At 34.6% G+C, this 17114-nt stretch overlaps 2 protein-coding genes across 3 annotated transcripts in view; both read left to right on the forward strand.

The window, feature by feature from the left end:
- LOC127863386 (methionine--tRNA ligase, cytoplasmic-like) overlaps positions 1 to 17114 on the forward strand; it is a 74688-nt gene that overhangs the window by 37267 nt on the left and 20307 nt on the right. The window lies entirely within an intron of this gene.
- Positions 732 to 9878, forward strand: LOC127863389 (uncharacterized). Its single transcript, XM_052402902.1, has 3 exons — positions 732 to 1278; positions 6668 to 7656; positions 8623 to 9878. Exons 1-3 carry the CDS (start codon positions 944 to 946, stop codon positions 8964 to 8966), a joined length of 1668 nt encoding a protein of 555 aa, XP_052258862.1. The 5' UTR covers positions 732 to 943; the 3' UTR covers positions 8967 to 9878.

Below are 17114 nucleotides of genomic sequence, written 5' to 3' on the forward strand. Positions count from 1 at the left end.
CTACATTTATGAAGAAGTCTTGATAAAACTTGGTCAGAATGTTTATCTTGCCAAAAAGAGGTCAAGTTCAAATCTGGGTCCCATGTTTCCAAAAATTAGGTCACCAAGTTTTGAATATTGGTTGACCTTGAACTCAGGTGAGTGCTCTTGTTTGAAATTTATATTTAACTAAACAGAACAGGACATATTAGTGTATTTTCACTTACGCTTGTAAAGCTCATCGTCATTAACATACATTTAAACAACATGTGTACAAGAACTTATAAACACACATCATTTTAAAGAATGGTTAATTTTAATAAACAGGAAATAAACATATTTCGGGACAATGCTACATGGATGAGGTTAATACATAGTTATCACACAATGTTATGTGTATCGTTTAACAATTGTAACATATGACATTTCAAACAGAAATATGTACATGTACATTCAATTTACTGTGTTATCTGTAATAAGGTCACTATATCAGCTTAATGGTTGTAGATATATATTTACGCAGCAAAAATCTCTCATTTAAAAATGCAATGTGGTATCTTTCTTAAACTTTTCATTAAATAGTGTACTTTATGTAAACCTCAGCAGAGGATCGATAAGTTCAGACAAAGGGTTTTCTATAGTGTCTGTCTACCTTTCAAACCAATATACAAACTTGCCGTATGATTATTGATTTGTCGAAACCTTATACTCATGGGACTGATTTGCTTAGTTACTGCTGTTTGCGGGTTTGATCAAAACAGCCAAACTATTGAAATAATCTTAAGTTTATCTTGTAAGAATTATGTTCAACAATTTTTTAGTTGCTTGAAATCTGACATAAGTATTTAATGTTTTGTTTGTATGGACAATATTTCTGTGGTACTGGAAAACATTAAATATTGAAGTTATAATTAAATTGAGGACATACAGGATTAATTTTTCTTTAACTTAAACAATATTCAAGATGGCGACCTTTTCTCAGTCAACTGTGGATAAAGGATCTGATTCATTTACAGACTTTTGTTGTTCATCGTGTCTAGAGCACAAAATTGACCAGTGGGCAGACTTTTACTGTAATAACTGTCAAAAATTTTATTGTGCAAAATGTTTAAAACCCCATGGTCAGTTGTTTGGAAAACATGTGACATATGGAAGGGGAGACACAAGTAAGTGGCCAGTGTTAAAGGAAGTGGAGGATTTCCTTCAGAAATGTGACCTTCATGAAGACAAACGTTTAGAAATGTTCTGCAATGACCACAGTCAGCTGTGCTGCACTAATTGTGCTTTCCTCAATCACAGGTAATCGAGTTATGTATTTGCTTTCAATTATCATTATGTTATAAATACAGTTTGGTTGCCAGTAACGGATCACTTCCGGTACATCGAAGAAAACAATACACAATGTCTAAAATATATTAATAGATTTTTATTCACAAAATAATGTTTTTTCAAATACAAATATTATTTACAATGAGAATTATAAAATTTCTTTGCAAAAAAAGTTTCATTATGTTTTATTTATATCGGCCAGGATTTCCCCATAATAGCGGACCATTTTCTCCAGTATAGAATCACGTGACATTGGAATGTAGGGGGCATGTCAAAACATACAAACATGACAGACATCAGCTGATATATTAACAATTGCATGGAAATAGACGAAAATAAACACTTAACCTACAGAAAACAAGTTTTTCAAATGCAATATTAAAAACATACCCTAAGCCTTGATCACAGCATTAGTATTACGTTTTTGCCTTCAATAAACATTAAATTTAGCATTTAAACATAGTGACAAGGTGTTGTTTTTCAGCAAGTGACAATCTGTTGTTTTAACAGCAATATGTGTTATACAAAAAAAAAACTAAATAAAAGCATCGAATTTTAGTTATTCAATAAAAAATAGATATTATTATATAAACTTTAAACAAAGCTACACACTGTTGTTTGGCACAGACATTGCATTGGCCTTTGACAGTAGATTGACCCCTATTGAAAATGTAGTCACTAGGTCAAAGGTCACTGTCACATTAAGTGTGAAAATCGTTTCCAATCAATAACTCGTCAACGAATTGATCGATTGGCTTAGAACTTCATATGTGCTTTGACCTCGGACAGTAAATAGCCCCTATCAAAATTGGGGTAACCAGGTTAAAAGTTAAGATCACTGTCACAGTAAGTGTGAAAATCGTTTCCAATTTATAAATCGTCAGTAAATTAACCGATTGGCTTGATACCTCCCATGTGCTTTGACCTTTGACAGTAGATGACCCCTATGAAATCGGAGTTACTAGGTCAAATGTCCAGGTCACTGTAACGGTAAGTGTGAAATCAGATTCTAATGGTGCAATCCACACAAGACAAGCTAGATCATCACGTGTATTTGTGTACTCCCAAATCAAACGTTGAACTGGGTAAGAGGGAATGTTTAGGTGAGACGCAGAGTTTTTCCGAAGAAGTTTAGATGCAGGAGTTGTCTTCTTAGAGGAAAAACTTCTGGTCTTAGCCTCATCTTTGAAAGTACCACTCTTGGATGACTGTAAGCCAAAAAGCATTACAATACCTATTTCTTTATCAAAGCATGTAATATTACTTTGTAAAATTATTTCCATTATTGTTTTTATGCTCCCCCAAAATTTTTGGGGGGAGCATTGAGTCGCCGCTTCGTCTGTCCGTGCGTGTGTCCGTCCGTGCACAATTTTTGTCTTGGCTATTTCTCAGCAATTAATGACCGGAATTCAATTAAACTTTATCGGAAGCTTCACTACCAAGAGATGTGCATATTATCAGCCGGTTCTGGTCGGATGATTTTTCACAGAGTTATGGCCCTTTGAAATGTGCATTAACTGAACATATAGTGCAATTGTTGTCCCCCCAACTACTGACTGGAATTCAATGAAGCTAGCTTTATGGGAAGCTTAACTACCTTGAGGAGATGCGCATGTTATTTGTGGGTTCTGGTTAGATGATTTATTTAGAGAGTTATGGCCCTTTGAAATTTTTAAGTTGCTAAACCATCCATTGTATTATTTTGTCCAAAGTTATGCCCCTCAAGACGTTTCCTTTTATCTCAATATATAGTGCAATATTGTGACAAAAAAAAACTTTGGGGAGCATCACCCGTCTCTGACGGTTTCTTGTTTGTATTGTTTTATTATTGTTTATTCTTTAAGTTTATATTTGTGTAATTTAGTATTTAATATGTTTTCATTTTATTATGTAAATGAATTGAAAGATGATTGATGAATAAATAACTTGAAAATTTTTACTAGTTTTGTTTGTTACGTATTTTAACGTATTTCCTGAAAAATAAAAATGCTGACATGTAAATTGAGTTGAATGAATTTAGAAAATAATTTTTCAGTTAATATGCTCAGTAAATCAATATAACTTTATAAATAATAATTTGCCAAATTTTCTCAACCTGTATTTAAAATTTTGATAAGAACTGGACAATGTGCCACATTGAAACCGTACAAACATATCGTAAAAATACAAATTTGACATCTAAAACGAAGTTTGAGATGACCCCCTCATTAACCAACTTTTCCCGCCATATTGCTGAACGTGATTTGCTACTGGCGACTTCACTTGAGTTTCAAAAAGTGCATGTAAAAACCGTTAAACAGCAGCTTATGTGATAAATTTTATGTTAATGTATTCTTTTATAACATACGTTTTAATTTTGAACTTTTCCATCAAAATGCTATTATCATTTGAAACTTTCAAATGATAATAGCATTTTGATGGAAAAGTTCAAATGAAATTAATGGCAAGAATTTCTTCAAATTCTCAATACCCAGAACGAGGCTCACTTTGTAAACACGGTGCGTACATGTTGATATGCAATCCACGATATAAAAATAACTAGGTCATCACTGGGAAAAGAAAATATACATTTCAAGAGAAAAATGATTATTCTCGTGGAAAATACAGTTTGATCAGTCATTTTTATAGGGGTTAGAGTAATAGAATGATTGTTTCCGAAAAATGTTCCGCTACTGGGGAAGATCCGTTACTGGCGACCAAACTATAGACCGTTCATTGTTTAGATCAATCATATAGAGGATATTTGTTGGATTTGGTTGAATATAGATATTAATTCACGAGTGAATTAAAATTGATATTCTATAAATGTTCTATTTATTTTATGCTTACAAATGTTAATTTTTGTATTTTTAAGCTCCCCGAAAATTTTCGGGGAGCATATAGTTGCCAGTTTGTCCTTTCTTCCTTACTTCCATACTTCCTTACTTCCTTCCGTCACATTTTTGTTACAGTTTCTCATAGCACCTTCAATACTTTACCGATCTCCTTCATATTTGGCTTGAAGGTACCTTGCATGGACCTCTACCTTTTGATGAGCTTTGATGTCACTGGGGTCAAGGTCACCGAGGCTAATAATAGATTTTTCCGTCACACTTTTGTTAAGTTTTTCATAGCACCTTCAATACTTTACCGATCTCTTGCATAGACCTCTACCTTTTGATGAGGTTTGAGGTCACTCAGGTCAAGGTCACCGAGGCTAATAATATATTTTTCCGTCACACTTTCGTTACAGTTTATCATACCACCTTCAATACTTTACAGATCTCTTTCATATTTGGCATGTAGATACCTTGCATGGACCTCTACCTTTTGATGAGGTTTGAGGTCACTTGGGTCAAGGTCACCGAGGCTAATAATAGATTTTTCTGTCACGGTTTTGTTACAGTTTCTCATAGCACCTTCAATACTTTACCGATCTCATTCATATTTGGCATGTAGGTACCTTGCATGGACCTCTACCTTTTGATGAGGTTATTGGGGTCAAGGTCACCGAGGCCAATAATATATTTTTTCGTCACACTTTTGTTACAGTTTCTCATAGCACCTTCAATACTTACCGATTTCTTTCATATTTGGCACGTAGGTACCTTGCATGGACCTCTACCTTTTGATGAGGTTTGAGGTCACTGGGGTCAAGGTCACTGAGGCTAATAATAGATTATTCCGTCATGCTTTTGTTACAGTTTCTCATAGCACCTTCAATACTTCACCGATCTCTTTCATATTTGGCATTTAGGTACCTTGCATGGACCTCTACCTTTTGATGAGGTTTGAGGTCACTGGGGTCAAGGTCAAGGTCACCGAGGCTAATAATAGATTTTCCGTTATGCTTTTGTTACTTTACCGATCTCTTTCATATTTGGCATGTAGTTACCTTTCATGGACCTCTACCTTTTGATGACGTTTGAGGTCACTGGGCTCAAGGTCACAAAGGCTAATACTAGATTTTCCGTCATGCTTTTCTTACAGTTTCTCATAGGGCCTTCAATACTTTACCGATCTCTTACATATTTGCCATGTAGGTACCTTGCATGGACCTCTACCTTTTGATGAGGTTTGAGGTCACTGGGCTCAAGGTCACCGAGGCTATTAATATATTTTCCTCCACACTTTGTAACAGTTTCTCATAGCACCTTCAATACTTTACCGATTTCTTTCATATTTGGCATGTAGGTACCTAGCATGGGCCTCTACATTTTGATGAGGTTTGAGGTCACTGGGGTCAAGGTCACTGAGGCTAATAATAGATTATTCCGTCATGCTTTTGTTACAGTTTCTCATAGCACCTTCAACACTTAACCGATCTCTTTCATATTTGGCATTTAGGTACCTTGCATGGATCTCTACCTTTTGATGAGGTTTGAGGTCACTGGGGTCAAGGTCAAGGTCACCGAGGCTAATAATAGATTTTCCGTTATGCTTTTGTTACTTTACCGATCTCTTTCATATTTGGCATGTAGTTACCTTCCATGGACCTCTACCTTTTGATGAGGTTTGAGGTCACTGGGCTCAAGGTCACAAAGGCTAATACTTGATTTTCCGTCATGCTTTTCTTACAGTTTCTCATAGGGCCTTCAATACTTTACTGATCTCTTACATATTTGCCATGTAGGTACCTTTCATGGACCTCTACCTTTTGATGAGGTTTGAGGTCACTGGGCTCAAGGTCACCGAGGCTATTAATATATTTTCCGTCACACTTTTGTAACAGTTTCTCATAGCACCTTCAATACTTTACCGATTTCTTTCATATTTGGCATGTAGGTACCTAGCATGGGCCTCTACATTTTAATGAGGTTTGAGGTCACTGGGGTCAAGGTCACCAAGGCCAATAAAATATTTTTTAGGTGGTTATTAACACATAGATTGACAAAGCGCATCATCGGGGAGCATCCATCAGTTTCACTGATATTCTTGTTTTAATTCTGGACAATATAATTTGCCGTTGGGTGCCCCAAAATGTTATTACATCATGTAAGTTCAATGGAAGCTTATATGTGCGTTTTTATAAACATTCAATGCAGAGTTATCGCCCCTGGTAACATTTAAACAGTGAAATATCAGTTTTAATTCACTGATATTTCTTTCAAAACCTTAGGAAAGCATAAAATAATAATAAATAATTATTAACTTTGTGTCTGAATGTGAATAATATGAAAAAATTACAATATTATAATAACTAATAATAATTCTGTGTATTTTGGTACCTGTATTAAAATGAATACATTCCAAATCTAAGAATACCTGAAAAGAGCATTTTAAAAATAGAAGACATTTGATAAACCAAAGCTCAGCTATATTTGTTCATAATGGCCATTAAAAGCAACCTACAAATATATAAGTATTGTTTTCCTTCCAGACAATGTGCTAAAGTAACCCTGATATCTGAGTCAGTCAAAGGACCTCCACCAGATTTGCAGCAAGTATCAAGAAAGATCCAAACTATTCTGGAGACTCTGAAGAAACTGGAAAACGATTGGAACACCAACATGCAGTCTTTTCAGGTCTTATACAGCAAACAATTAGATGAAATACGTCAAACACGCCAGAAAATAAATACAACTTTAGACAAGATTGAAAAGAACACCATAAAAGAGCTAGATGATAAGATGACCACTCTGAAAGCTTCTCTCAAGACTGATTTGGACAATTGCAGCAAGCTTAAAAATGAACTAAAACAACTCAGTGGTGCCATTCATGATATTGTTGATAAGGGCAAAGCAGAACTTGCATTTATTGCAAGTAAGAAAAGTCTGGAAAAAATTATGCAGTCTGAAACTTATCTGAAGGTGAATGCAGTTCAGGCAGAAAGGTTAGTGACATTCCAGGCTGACACTCATATTGAACAGTTTGTCTCTACACTGTCAGGCCTGGGGAAGATTGTGCTAGGTGACCAAGATCAGGTATTCACTGTGCAAGGAAAGTCAGAGTATAATGTGGTAATACCAAGTGATTCGTTTTTCTGTGATATCACTGCCATCTGTGTTCTCTCCAGTAATCAGATCCTTGTAGCAGATCATTATAATAAATGTGTTAGGCTACTAGATCAGCAATACAAGGTGGTGGCACACTGTGATTTAAATGCTGATCCAAATGACATGTGTCAAATCACACCAAGTGAAGTAGCTGTTACTGTCAATAAGTACGAGACACATGCGGTCCAGTTTGTCTCAGTGAATGGTGGGCACCTGGTTATGGGCAGAAAGCTACAGTTTCAACATGAATGCTATGGTATTGCTCATTATCAGAAGGACCTGTATCTCACCTCTGGCAACGCACTTTACAAGTATTCTATGAGAGGAGACTTTATAAAAAAACTGTATGAGGATACATCAGGCAAATTGACAGGTAATATTACAGTGGATATATCCAGATATTATTTGGAATTTATTTAAGAAATAATCCGCGGGTAACCGTTGGTTATTGCGGTAATAACCAACGGTATGGAGTTCCGATGCGTAAGAATTAAACCACGAGGGCGTAGCCCGAGTGGTTTGATAACAAGTATCGGAACGACATACCATTGGTTATTACCGCAATAATCAACGATAACCCGTGGATTATTTCGATTCTAACACGTTTTCATTAATAAGTTATCCGCGATTTAAAGGTTATAAATGAGAATTATATTAACCGAACGTCCTCCACTTTTCCGCGAAAACGTGACATCACCACAACGATTACAATCAAATGACGTCGTCTTCATTCATATAATGTGCGCGGACAATCAAAGTGACGTCACTTTAAACAACCGTTGGTATATCAGGGTAATAATCAGCAGTAGTTTTTCTTCTTTGTATATAGAAAACAAGTCACGTGCCGTGGTAGAATAATAATTTCACAACTTTATAGTTAACATGTCAATTTAATTTTATTTAATTAATTATTCCTGATATAATTATGTTTGCAAATCATGAACTTAATTACTTGATTTGGGCAATATATTTAAATGAAAACTGCCATACATTAAAGTCTATCCTTTGCAAAGTATCATTACATGTACATGTATAAGAACATGCTTCTTTATTGTATAAAAGTTAAGGCTATATTAAATACAATTTAAAATAATGCCATGATCATGATTATGTCCGTACGCTCTGTATCTCAGAAACCACATGTATTATTGTGAAAATGTTATAAATTTGTACATAATGGGGTTTAAATAATGATGCATTCATACATGTTTAATTGTAGCTGAATAGTTAAAAAGTCACACTCTATAAATTTGAAAAAAAGTATATAAGACGTAAGTGTCTTTGTGAACATATTTGTTATGTAAAAAATTGACTACATTGATACTATTCTTCTTTGCAGTATGGAAGTGTGCAGTGAATCCAACAGGTGACAAGATATTTGTCACCAACCTTGACCATCACAAGGTCCTCACCCTGGCCAGAGATGGTACAGTACTCTTTACCTTTACAGACCCAGACCTAAAATGGCCATGTGGTATTCATGTGACAGCTCAGGGACAGGTGCTGGTTTGTGGAGGGACATCCAACAATCTCATGCAGCTGGATGGTGAAGGCAGGAAGAAGCTGGCAACTCTTGCTACCAATAGGGATGGACTTAGTTACCCAAGGTCAATCTGCTACAACAGAGGCACAGCCTCAATCATTGTGGGTGGCACCAAAATCATAGTTTTTAACGTACAATAGTTTTGTTTCACTAGTTTCATTACCAAACATTTTGGAATGTGTGTATGAATTCATGGGGACACTAAACACATCACATAACTCATATGGATGATGTATTATGTTGCTACGGATTGTTATACCCCCACAAACGAAGTTTAGGGGGGTATAAAGGAGTGAGCTTGTCTGTCTGTCGGTCGGTCCGTATTAAGTGTCCGCTCTCTAATTCAAGTTGTTTTTATCCGATCTTCACCAAACTTGGTGAAATTTTGTATCTAGATGATGTCTAGGTCAGGTTCGAATAGGGCTGTCACGATTCACCGGTATACCGGTATATCGCGGTGCATGTCGTGAAAAAAATCGCACCGCGGTACGGCGTTGCCGCACCGGTTTTTTTAAATATTATATTAGGACATATATAAATACATTACATAATTATTTTGATATAGATATCGTTTTTAAAACTGTAGAAGCGATTCAAAAGGGCTAAATAAATAATCCGTTAATATCCTTGTCAAGCAAGCGCTTCCACTGGTAGATGTTTAACTTTCACGTTTAAAATACGGCGATGTATGGGTCCGTACCTTTTTTTGGATTTGGGTTAGATTTCCTTTGCAAATAAGTTCATAATTATCCAAAAGATGTTTACTCTATTTCTTATTTTCTTTCTTTAGAATATCGATCGTTCAAAGCATGGCACTTCCAAATCATGTTATCTTAAGATTATGAATAAGTCCAGGAAGAGTCAGAACGCTACGGAGTTTCAATACTGGGCCTGCTGACTCCGCATTTTAAACATGCCCTTGAAGCGTTCGATTTACACAGGTCGTAGTCACAAATATTGTAAACCACATGGCGGACATTTTAGAAAAAACGCGAATAACAATAACAATAACAATGACTACTTCTATCAAGTTTATTACAGTTTCTTTTACAGTTTCTAGTCATACTATGATACCAGTGTTTTCTGATTATTGAGTTTAATAAAGTTTGTAAACTGTTTTCTTTACAGGTACATATTCTGTAAAATATCGCGGTACGTACCGCGATACAGTGTTGCCGTACCACGATATACCGCGGTACGCTCACGGCGTATCGTGACAGCCCTAGGTTCGAATATGGGTCATGCTGGGTCAAAAACTAGGTCATGGGGTCACTTAGTGCATTTTAAACATTGAGCATGGTATCTGCTCTTTAATTCAAGTAGTTTTCATCTGAACTTCACCAAAATTGGTCAGAATTGTATCTAGATGATCTCTTAGCCAAGTTCGAACACTGGTCATGGCAGGTAAAAAACTAGGTCATGGGGTCACTTAGTGCGTTTTAAACATTGAGCATGGTGTCCATTCTCTAATTCAAGTAGTTTTCATCCCATCTTCACCAAACTTGTTCAGAAGTTGTATCTAGATGATGTCTAGGTCAAGTTTGAATATGGGTCATGCCGGGTCAAAAACTAGGTAACGGGGTCAGTTAGTGCGTTTTAAACATTCATCATGTTGTTCGCTCTCTAATTCAAGTAGTTTTCATCCAATATCTTCACCAAACTTGGTCAGAAGATTTATCTAGATGATCTCTATGCAAAGTTTGAACATGGGCCATGCCGGGCAAAAAACTAGGTCACGGGGTTACTGCATTTTTTAACATTCAGCATGGTGTCTTCTCTCTAATTCAAGTACTTTTCATCCGATCTTAACCAATCATGTCAAGAAGTTTTATCTAGATGATCTTAAGGCATAGTTCAAACATCACCACACTTGGTCAGAAGTTGTATCAAGATGATGTGTAGGTCAAGTTCAAACATGGGCCATGCCGGGTCAAAAACTAGGTCACATGGTCACTTAGTGCATTTTAAACATTAAGCATGGTGTCCGCTGATTTTTGTGAAGACAACATGCAAAATATTCTGTGTCAATGCGGCATGTGGGGGTATTCGTCATGCCTGTGACAAAGCTCTAGTTTATTCATGAACTTGTTTGAAAAAGTTGTCACAATAAACTTCTTGGCCACATGGATTCAGTTTAATTGTTTGATGGCATTATTCTCCCAGGATTTATTGTATTGCCACACAATTTTAAATCATGCTATCATCTGTAGCAAGGAATCAACTTTTATTGCTTGTATGATTTTTTTAAAATTTGAATTGCATATAATAAGTGTATTGTTTTAACGTTTAACTTTATATTAAAATTGTCTGGCATGTTCATCAAATTTAATGATTTACTTAAGGTGATTTGTTATGATCTACGATATTTTTACGTAATTCTTCTGCAAAGGAAAATGAAATGCAGAGTGCAGTTTAGGAGAGATTTTATATTTTCATTTCATTTTTAACTGTCACTATTTGTTCTGTTCTTATGTATTGAACATATTTCTTCCATCATTGTTTTAATGCCCCCCTTCGAAGAAGAGGGGGTATATTGTTTTGCACATGTCAGTCGGTCCGTCGGTCGGTCCGTCCGTCCACCAGATGGTTTCCGGATGATAACTCAAGAACGCTTAGGCCTAGGATCATAAAACTTCATGAAAGATCATGACTGGCAAATGACCCCTATTGATTTTCAGGTCAAAGGTCAAGGTCACAGTGACTCAAATCAGTAAAATGGTTTCCGGATGATAACTAAAAAATGCTTACGCCTAGGATCATGAAACTTCATAGGTACATTGATAATGACTGGCAGATGACCCCTATTAATTTTCAGGTCACTAGGTCAAAGGTCAAGTTCACAGTGACTCGAAACAGTGAAATGGTTTCCTGATGATAACTCAAGAATAAATTGGCCTAGGATCATGAAACTTCAAAGGTACACTGATCATGACTGGCAGATGGCCCCTATTGATTTTTAGGTCACTAGGTCAAAGTTCAAGGTCACAGTGACACAAAACGGATTCACACAATGGCTGCCACTACAACTGACGGCCCATATGAAGGGCATGCATGTTTTACAAACAGCCCTTGTTACATTTTATTTTTGTTAATGACAATAACATGTGTATCTATTTTTGTCATTTGTGTTATTTTGCCTTAACCTTTCATTATGTTTTTATTATAACATATTTTAATCATTACAAGACTGGTGTTAATTACTTGGTGACCAGCAGACACTCTTTGTGTGTGTTTAAGTATCAAATTTCCAACAACATTGTATGATATGTTTATGCATTTTAATTTTCTGCTTTCTTATTATTAAACAGCTGCAAGTCCTGTACAAAGTACATTTATAATATTAAACAAGTTAAATAAGCCACACTTTATTTTAATCAAGAAACACTGAGATAAACATTTGTACTGTTAATTAATCCTTTTGAGCAAAATTTCGGAGCTAAAATGGCTGAATATTACACACATCTTTTTATTTTTGGGCGGGTCATGATTTTATTAGCTCGGCTGTTTTCGGAGAAAACACGAGTTATTGTCATAGCCAGCTTGTAGTCCGCCGTCCGCATCGTGCTAAAACCTTCACATTTTGTTAAGGTTTTTAACATTGGCTCTAAAATCAAAGTGCTTCAACCTGCAACTTTGAAACTTCATATATAGCTGCACCTTGATGAGTTATACATGCCACACCCATTTTTTGGGTCACTAGGTTAAAGGTCAAGGTCACTGTGACCTCTAAACAAAATAAAAACAATTCTGACAAGCTTTCATTTATTCAAAACTGCACCTGTTATGCAGTGCTCTTGTAAAATATATATTTTTAGTTATTTATTAACTGTCAAGGTTTACTTCTGTCATATATAATTGTGTATAAGTATTGACGACTGACACTGATGTGTTTCTTTGATATTCAAGCCTGACATGTGACATTAGGTCATATAGTTCATTGAAATCACTGTATTTGGTAGTCATGTATTTGGTTAAAGCAATATCTTTGAGTTTAGTACAAATCTTTTTGAAAATCTTACAATAGGACAATTATTGGGTTTTTAATTATTATACAAATTTTTGAATATTTGAATGGCTTTTGAGCTTTTGAATGGCAAACATTCAATATAATATTCAAATGTTAAAATAATTTGGTCATCCCTATGTAACCATATCATAATTATTAAAAAAATAGTACATTGTATGTCATTTGTGTACAACAATATATGGTTCCTTGTTTTGAAATGATGAGACAATACAAGCATTATCTTGGAATACATTATACGAAAGCATCATCCTCAAACTCACACACTATAAATACTTCCATCAGATCAAAGTCAAAACAAAATTCTACAAATGGTCGGGTAATTTAAGGCTCTGATTTTTATATGAGCTGCATCATGTGAAAATGGGTGTCCAGAATATAAGCATATTCATACGGCATTAGACCCATTTACGCATTTTCAAATTTTGTATTACATTTTTAGCTCCTGTCAGCATGAAGTGCTGGAAGTGAGTTATTTCGATCAGTATGCATGTATTTCCTGAGTCTGTCATCATGCTGTGTGCATCTTGGGTCATCAATAAAATTCAAATAAAATTTCCCGCGGCTAGACACGAATGAATACACTTCATTTAGTCTGTTGGCAGATTTGAGCATACCACCAGAACATTGGAAACATGAATGCGTCTAAGTAACACTGTTTTACTGAGGATCAGCATGACACAATTTTAGCTCTAATGAAAAGACTTAATAGTTTTACACTAAACACCCGACATCAATACAGTTTGTGCGTGCACCTTTTATTTTCAGGGGATTGCCAGCGCTAGAGCATTTGTACTTAAAGGCTATGTCCACATATTTAGTAATTACTTTCATATTCCTGTCTGTGTACTAGTATATTTAAGTTCATAAAAGTATCGTTTTTCCCTATCCTGCTATTCGTTTTGGCCAAACCATTTTAAATTGTTTTTGAAATTAAGCATTTAACATGTAAAAGTATAAAGTTTTAAACATTTTAGCCGTTGTTCCAGCAGTGGAAGCATAGCCTCACTTTAATGCATCGCATTCCAACCCGCAAAAAGGTATCAGGTTCAGTTCGTGGCCAGTAAAACAATCGTTATATAATATAGACGCTATCGCGTGAACTAGGTGAATTGGAATTTTCTTTAGACCAGAAATATGTTAAATGAAGATATTCAACAATATAATTATGGTATGTCAATAATAGATTCTAAATGTGTTTTCAACAATACCATGATAAATATTATTTTTGAATAATTTATCAAGAATTGTTCCACCATATTGACTAATGTATTAAGCATGAGCGCGATGATTCTCGATACTGTTAATAATCAAATCAAATAGCAATGCCCAACAAATCACTAAAACAGGTTTGTTCAAAGAACGCGCATATAAATATTTAAAATATGTACGGATACTTCGCGTGTGGCCGGTTGACTCATATGTTTTAATTTCACTTCCATTCTTGTTTTGATGTTCTGTTTTGTATCTGTATGTTTATGACCAGCAATATGTAATAATGTAAAATAAGCTGCGAAAACTCCCGTACTGCGTGTGATGCAGCTAAGAACTGCACAGAAAAAGACATTCACTATCTTTGATCTCATTCATTGAAGTCTTTACCTTTCACCATCTCCTACCACATTCAACGCTGCATATCTTTTTTTAAAGATATTTCTTGTTCACTAATACTGACGATACTTGGTCATAATGGTTATGTTGACAATATGAGTAAAGTGTATGTAAAAAAACCAGGTCACAATGTCAAATTGTAAAAAAACACATTGTTATCACTAATGGAGACACATATTATGATCAAATTATTGATTAAACGGGATCAGATTTTTATGTAAACAATATCACAGCAAGGTGTGTTAAGTGTGATCCAATGCTTGGCCACCATGTCAAGTTTCCCACAATTTGTGTACAATTAACTCAAGTGAGCTTTTGGACCATTTATGTAGTTTGTGGCAAAACAAAACGGCTGGAAACAAATGCCAAACAACATTTGAGTAGGAATGACATAAAGCACTTTGATAAGCATGTTATGCAATTTAATACAATTAATGTAGGTATGTCTTTGTTAGTGTATTATATACTATGTTGTGGTGCTCTTTATTAAACATTCCTAATCACTTTCTCTCAGGAGCATTTGTTTTTGTTTTATTTTACAACTTTCATCCATGCTCTTGAGTTTGTTTCCTGGGTAAAATAAGTAATTGTGTCTAAAACAAAGATCTTGAGAATGCTAGCGCTCAACCCACTTTCTGATTGTTAGGCAGACACCATATCTTCCGTGCCACCGGAACTAACATGAAAATGCTTATGATTGTGACATCTTGACCAGATTTGATAAACAAACTATTGCAATTCTGCAATAAGGACTTTCGTAAAAATTGATTTCATTGGCTCTTTCCTCACTCTGTGTCCAACATTTTTTGTTTTCAATTTTTATCAAACCTGATATTTGATTAATTTATATGAACCTACTGTATGCATATTTTGATTTATAAAAAGCTATTGTTTTTATTAATGCAAGTCATGCATACCACACACTCTCCACCTGAAACAGGAAACTACTGTGCCGCACAAGTATATGTGTAGGCTAATGATAAATTGATTAAACCTTTCACAATAATGTATATGAGTCACGCTTTATGAAAACAGTTTATCCCACTTTTACAGCAAATTCGATTGATTAAAGCTCGTTGATTAAATGTCTGCTAAAAACAACGGCATGAAATGATGTCATTTTTTCGACAAAATGACGTCATAAATCCTGCAAAATTATCCAGTTAAACTAATTTTGTTTAAATAAAAAGGTTTTCTGAATAAAAAGTGGGATTAAAGAATAAAAGATTAGTGTTGATTAATGCTCCTCCAGCTCATGCTTTTTGTTTTCTAAGCCTCGTATGATAAACCAGGGGCTGTATTCAAGTAGCTTCTTAAGTTAAAAAAGAACTTAAGTTGAAATATTGGGCATTATTTTTTCTTATCTCCGCCTTTTTTGTTAGCTCATTTATTTTTTGAAAAAAAAATTATGAGCTATTGTCATCACCTTGGCGTCGGCGTTGGCGTCGGCGTCGGCGTCCGGTTAAGTTTTGCGTTTAGGTCCACTTTTCTCAGAAAGTATCAATGCTATTGCATTCAAACTTGGTACACTTACTTACTATCATGAGGGGACTGGGCAGGCAAAGTTAGATAACTCTGGCGTTCATTTTGACAGAATTATGTCGAGGGGTGAAAGCGAAACAGCTGTAAGTGCATTTTTCAAAAATGTTCAAGGTAAGGTTTAAACTGTATCAGAAGAACAATTAAAACAATGAAAGCTTTAAAATTTAAAGTTATATTGAGAATTGTCTGCTCTAATCACATTTTTTTAAACATGTTTGTATTTTCACAAATAAAGAAGTTATTTGAAAAAATGTCACTTAGACATGTTTCGCACTGAAATTTCAAATTGTTTTTACTAAAATTTAAGAGCGAAAAAGTTCTAAGTGATTTTTAAACTACAATGTACGTTTAATGATCAATTTACAGTATTTATTTCATATGCAATTCTTTTTAAATTTTGAAACGACGAATATTGTAAATAAAATGCAAAAAATGGCACTTAGAACCTTTTCGCGCTAAAAAAAATATTTTTTTCAACTTATTGTTCAAAGTGATAATTTCTAAGTGACATCAATTTAATTGAAAAGTATTGGAAATTTTCACTTTTTGCATATATTTTTAATTAAATACACTTAACATTTTAAATGCAAGTTTTTTTTAAAATATATTTGGAAATATTGTTACTCAGAACCGTTTTGCTTTAAACAGATAGCATAAAAATACTGTTCTTATATCATTTAATAGTGCTAAAAAGTTCACATTGACAATTAATCTTATTTTATCTTAAATACTTTTTTTGCAATTGTTTGCCAGCAAATGTCCCAAAACACTGAATGGATTTTTTTATTTTGTACTGTTTTACAAAAACAAATTAACGAGATACACTTTGACGAAAGTATAGTAAATGTTGTGTTGATTGACCATTAATTTTTTCATTCCTACTTGATACTCCTATAGGAATTCAATGCTGATTTTTCTATCATTTTGCTATATTCTATCATATTTGTTAAATTGAGTAATACTTTGGCAGATTTTGGACTTATTTTATAGGCCTAAGTCATGTCCATTATACAATGAACGTTATGGGAAAGTAATTTACAACTTTATATTTTTAACGATTTACAATAATAAGTATTAGCATGGTGTTGTACGTTGTATTAAAAATAACACA

This window comes from Dreissena polymorpha, unplaced genomic scaffold, assembly GCF_020536995.1.
Source record: "Dreissena polymorpha isolate Duluth1 unplaced genomic scaffold, UMN_Dpol_1.0 chrUn007, whole genome shotgun sequence".
Lineage (NCBI taxonomy): Eukaryota > Metazoa > Mollusca > Bivalvia > Myida > Dreissenidae > Dreissena > Dreissena polymorpha.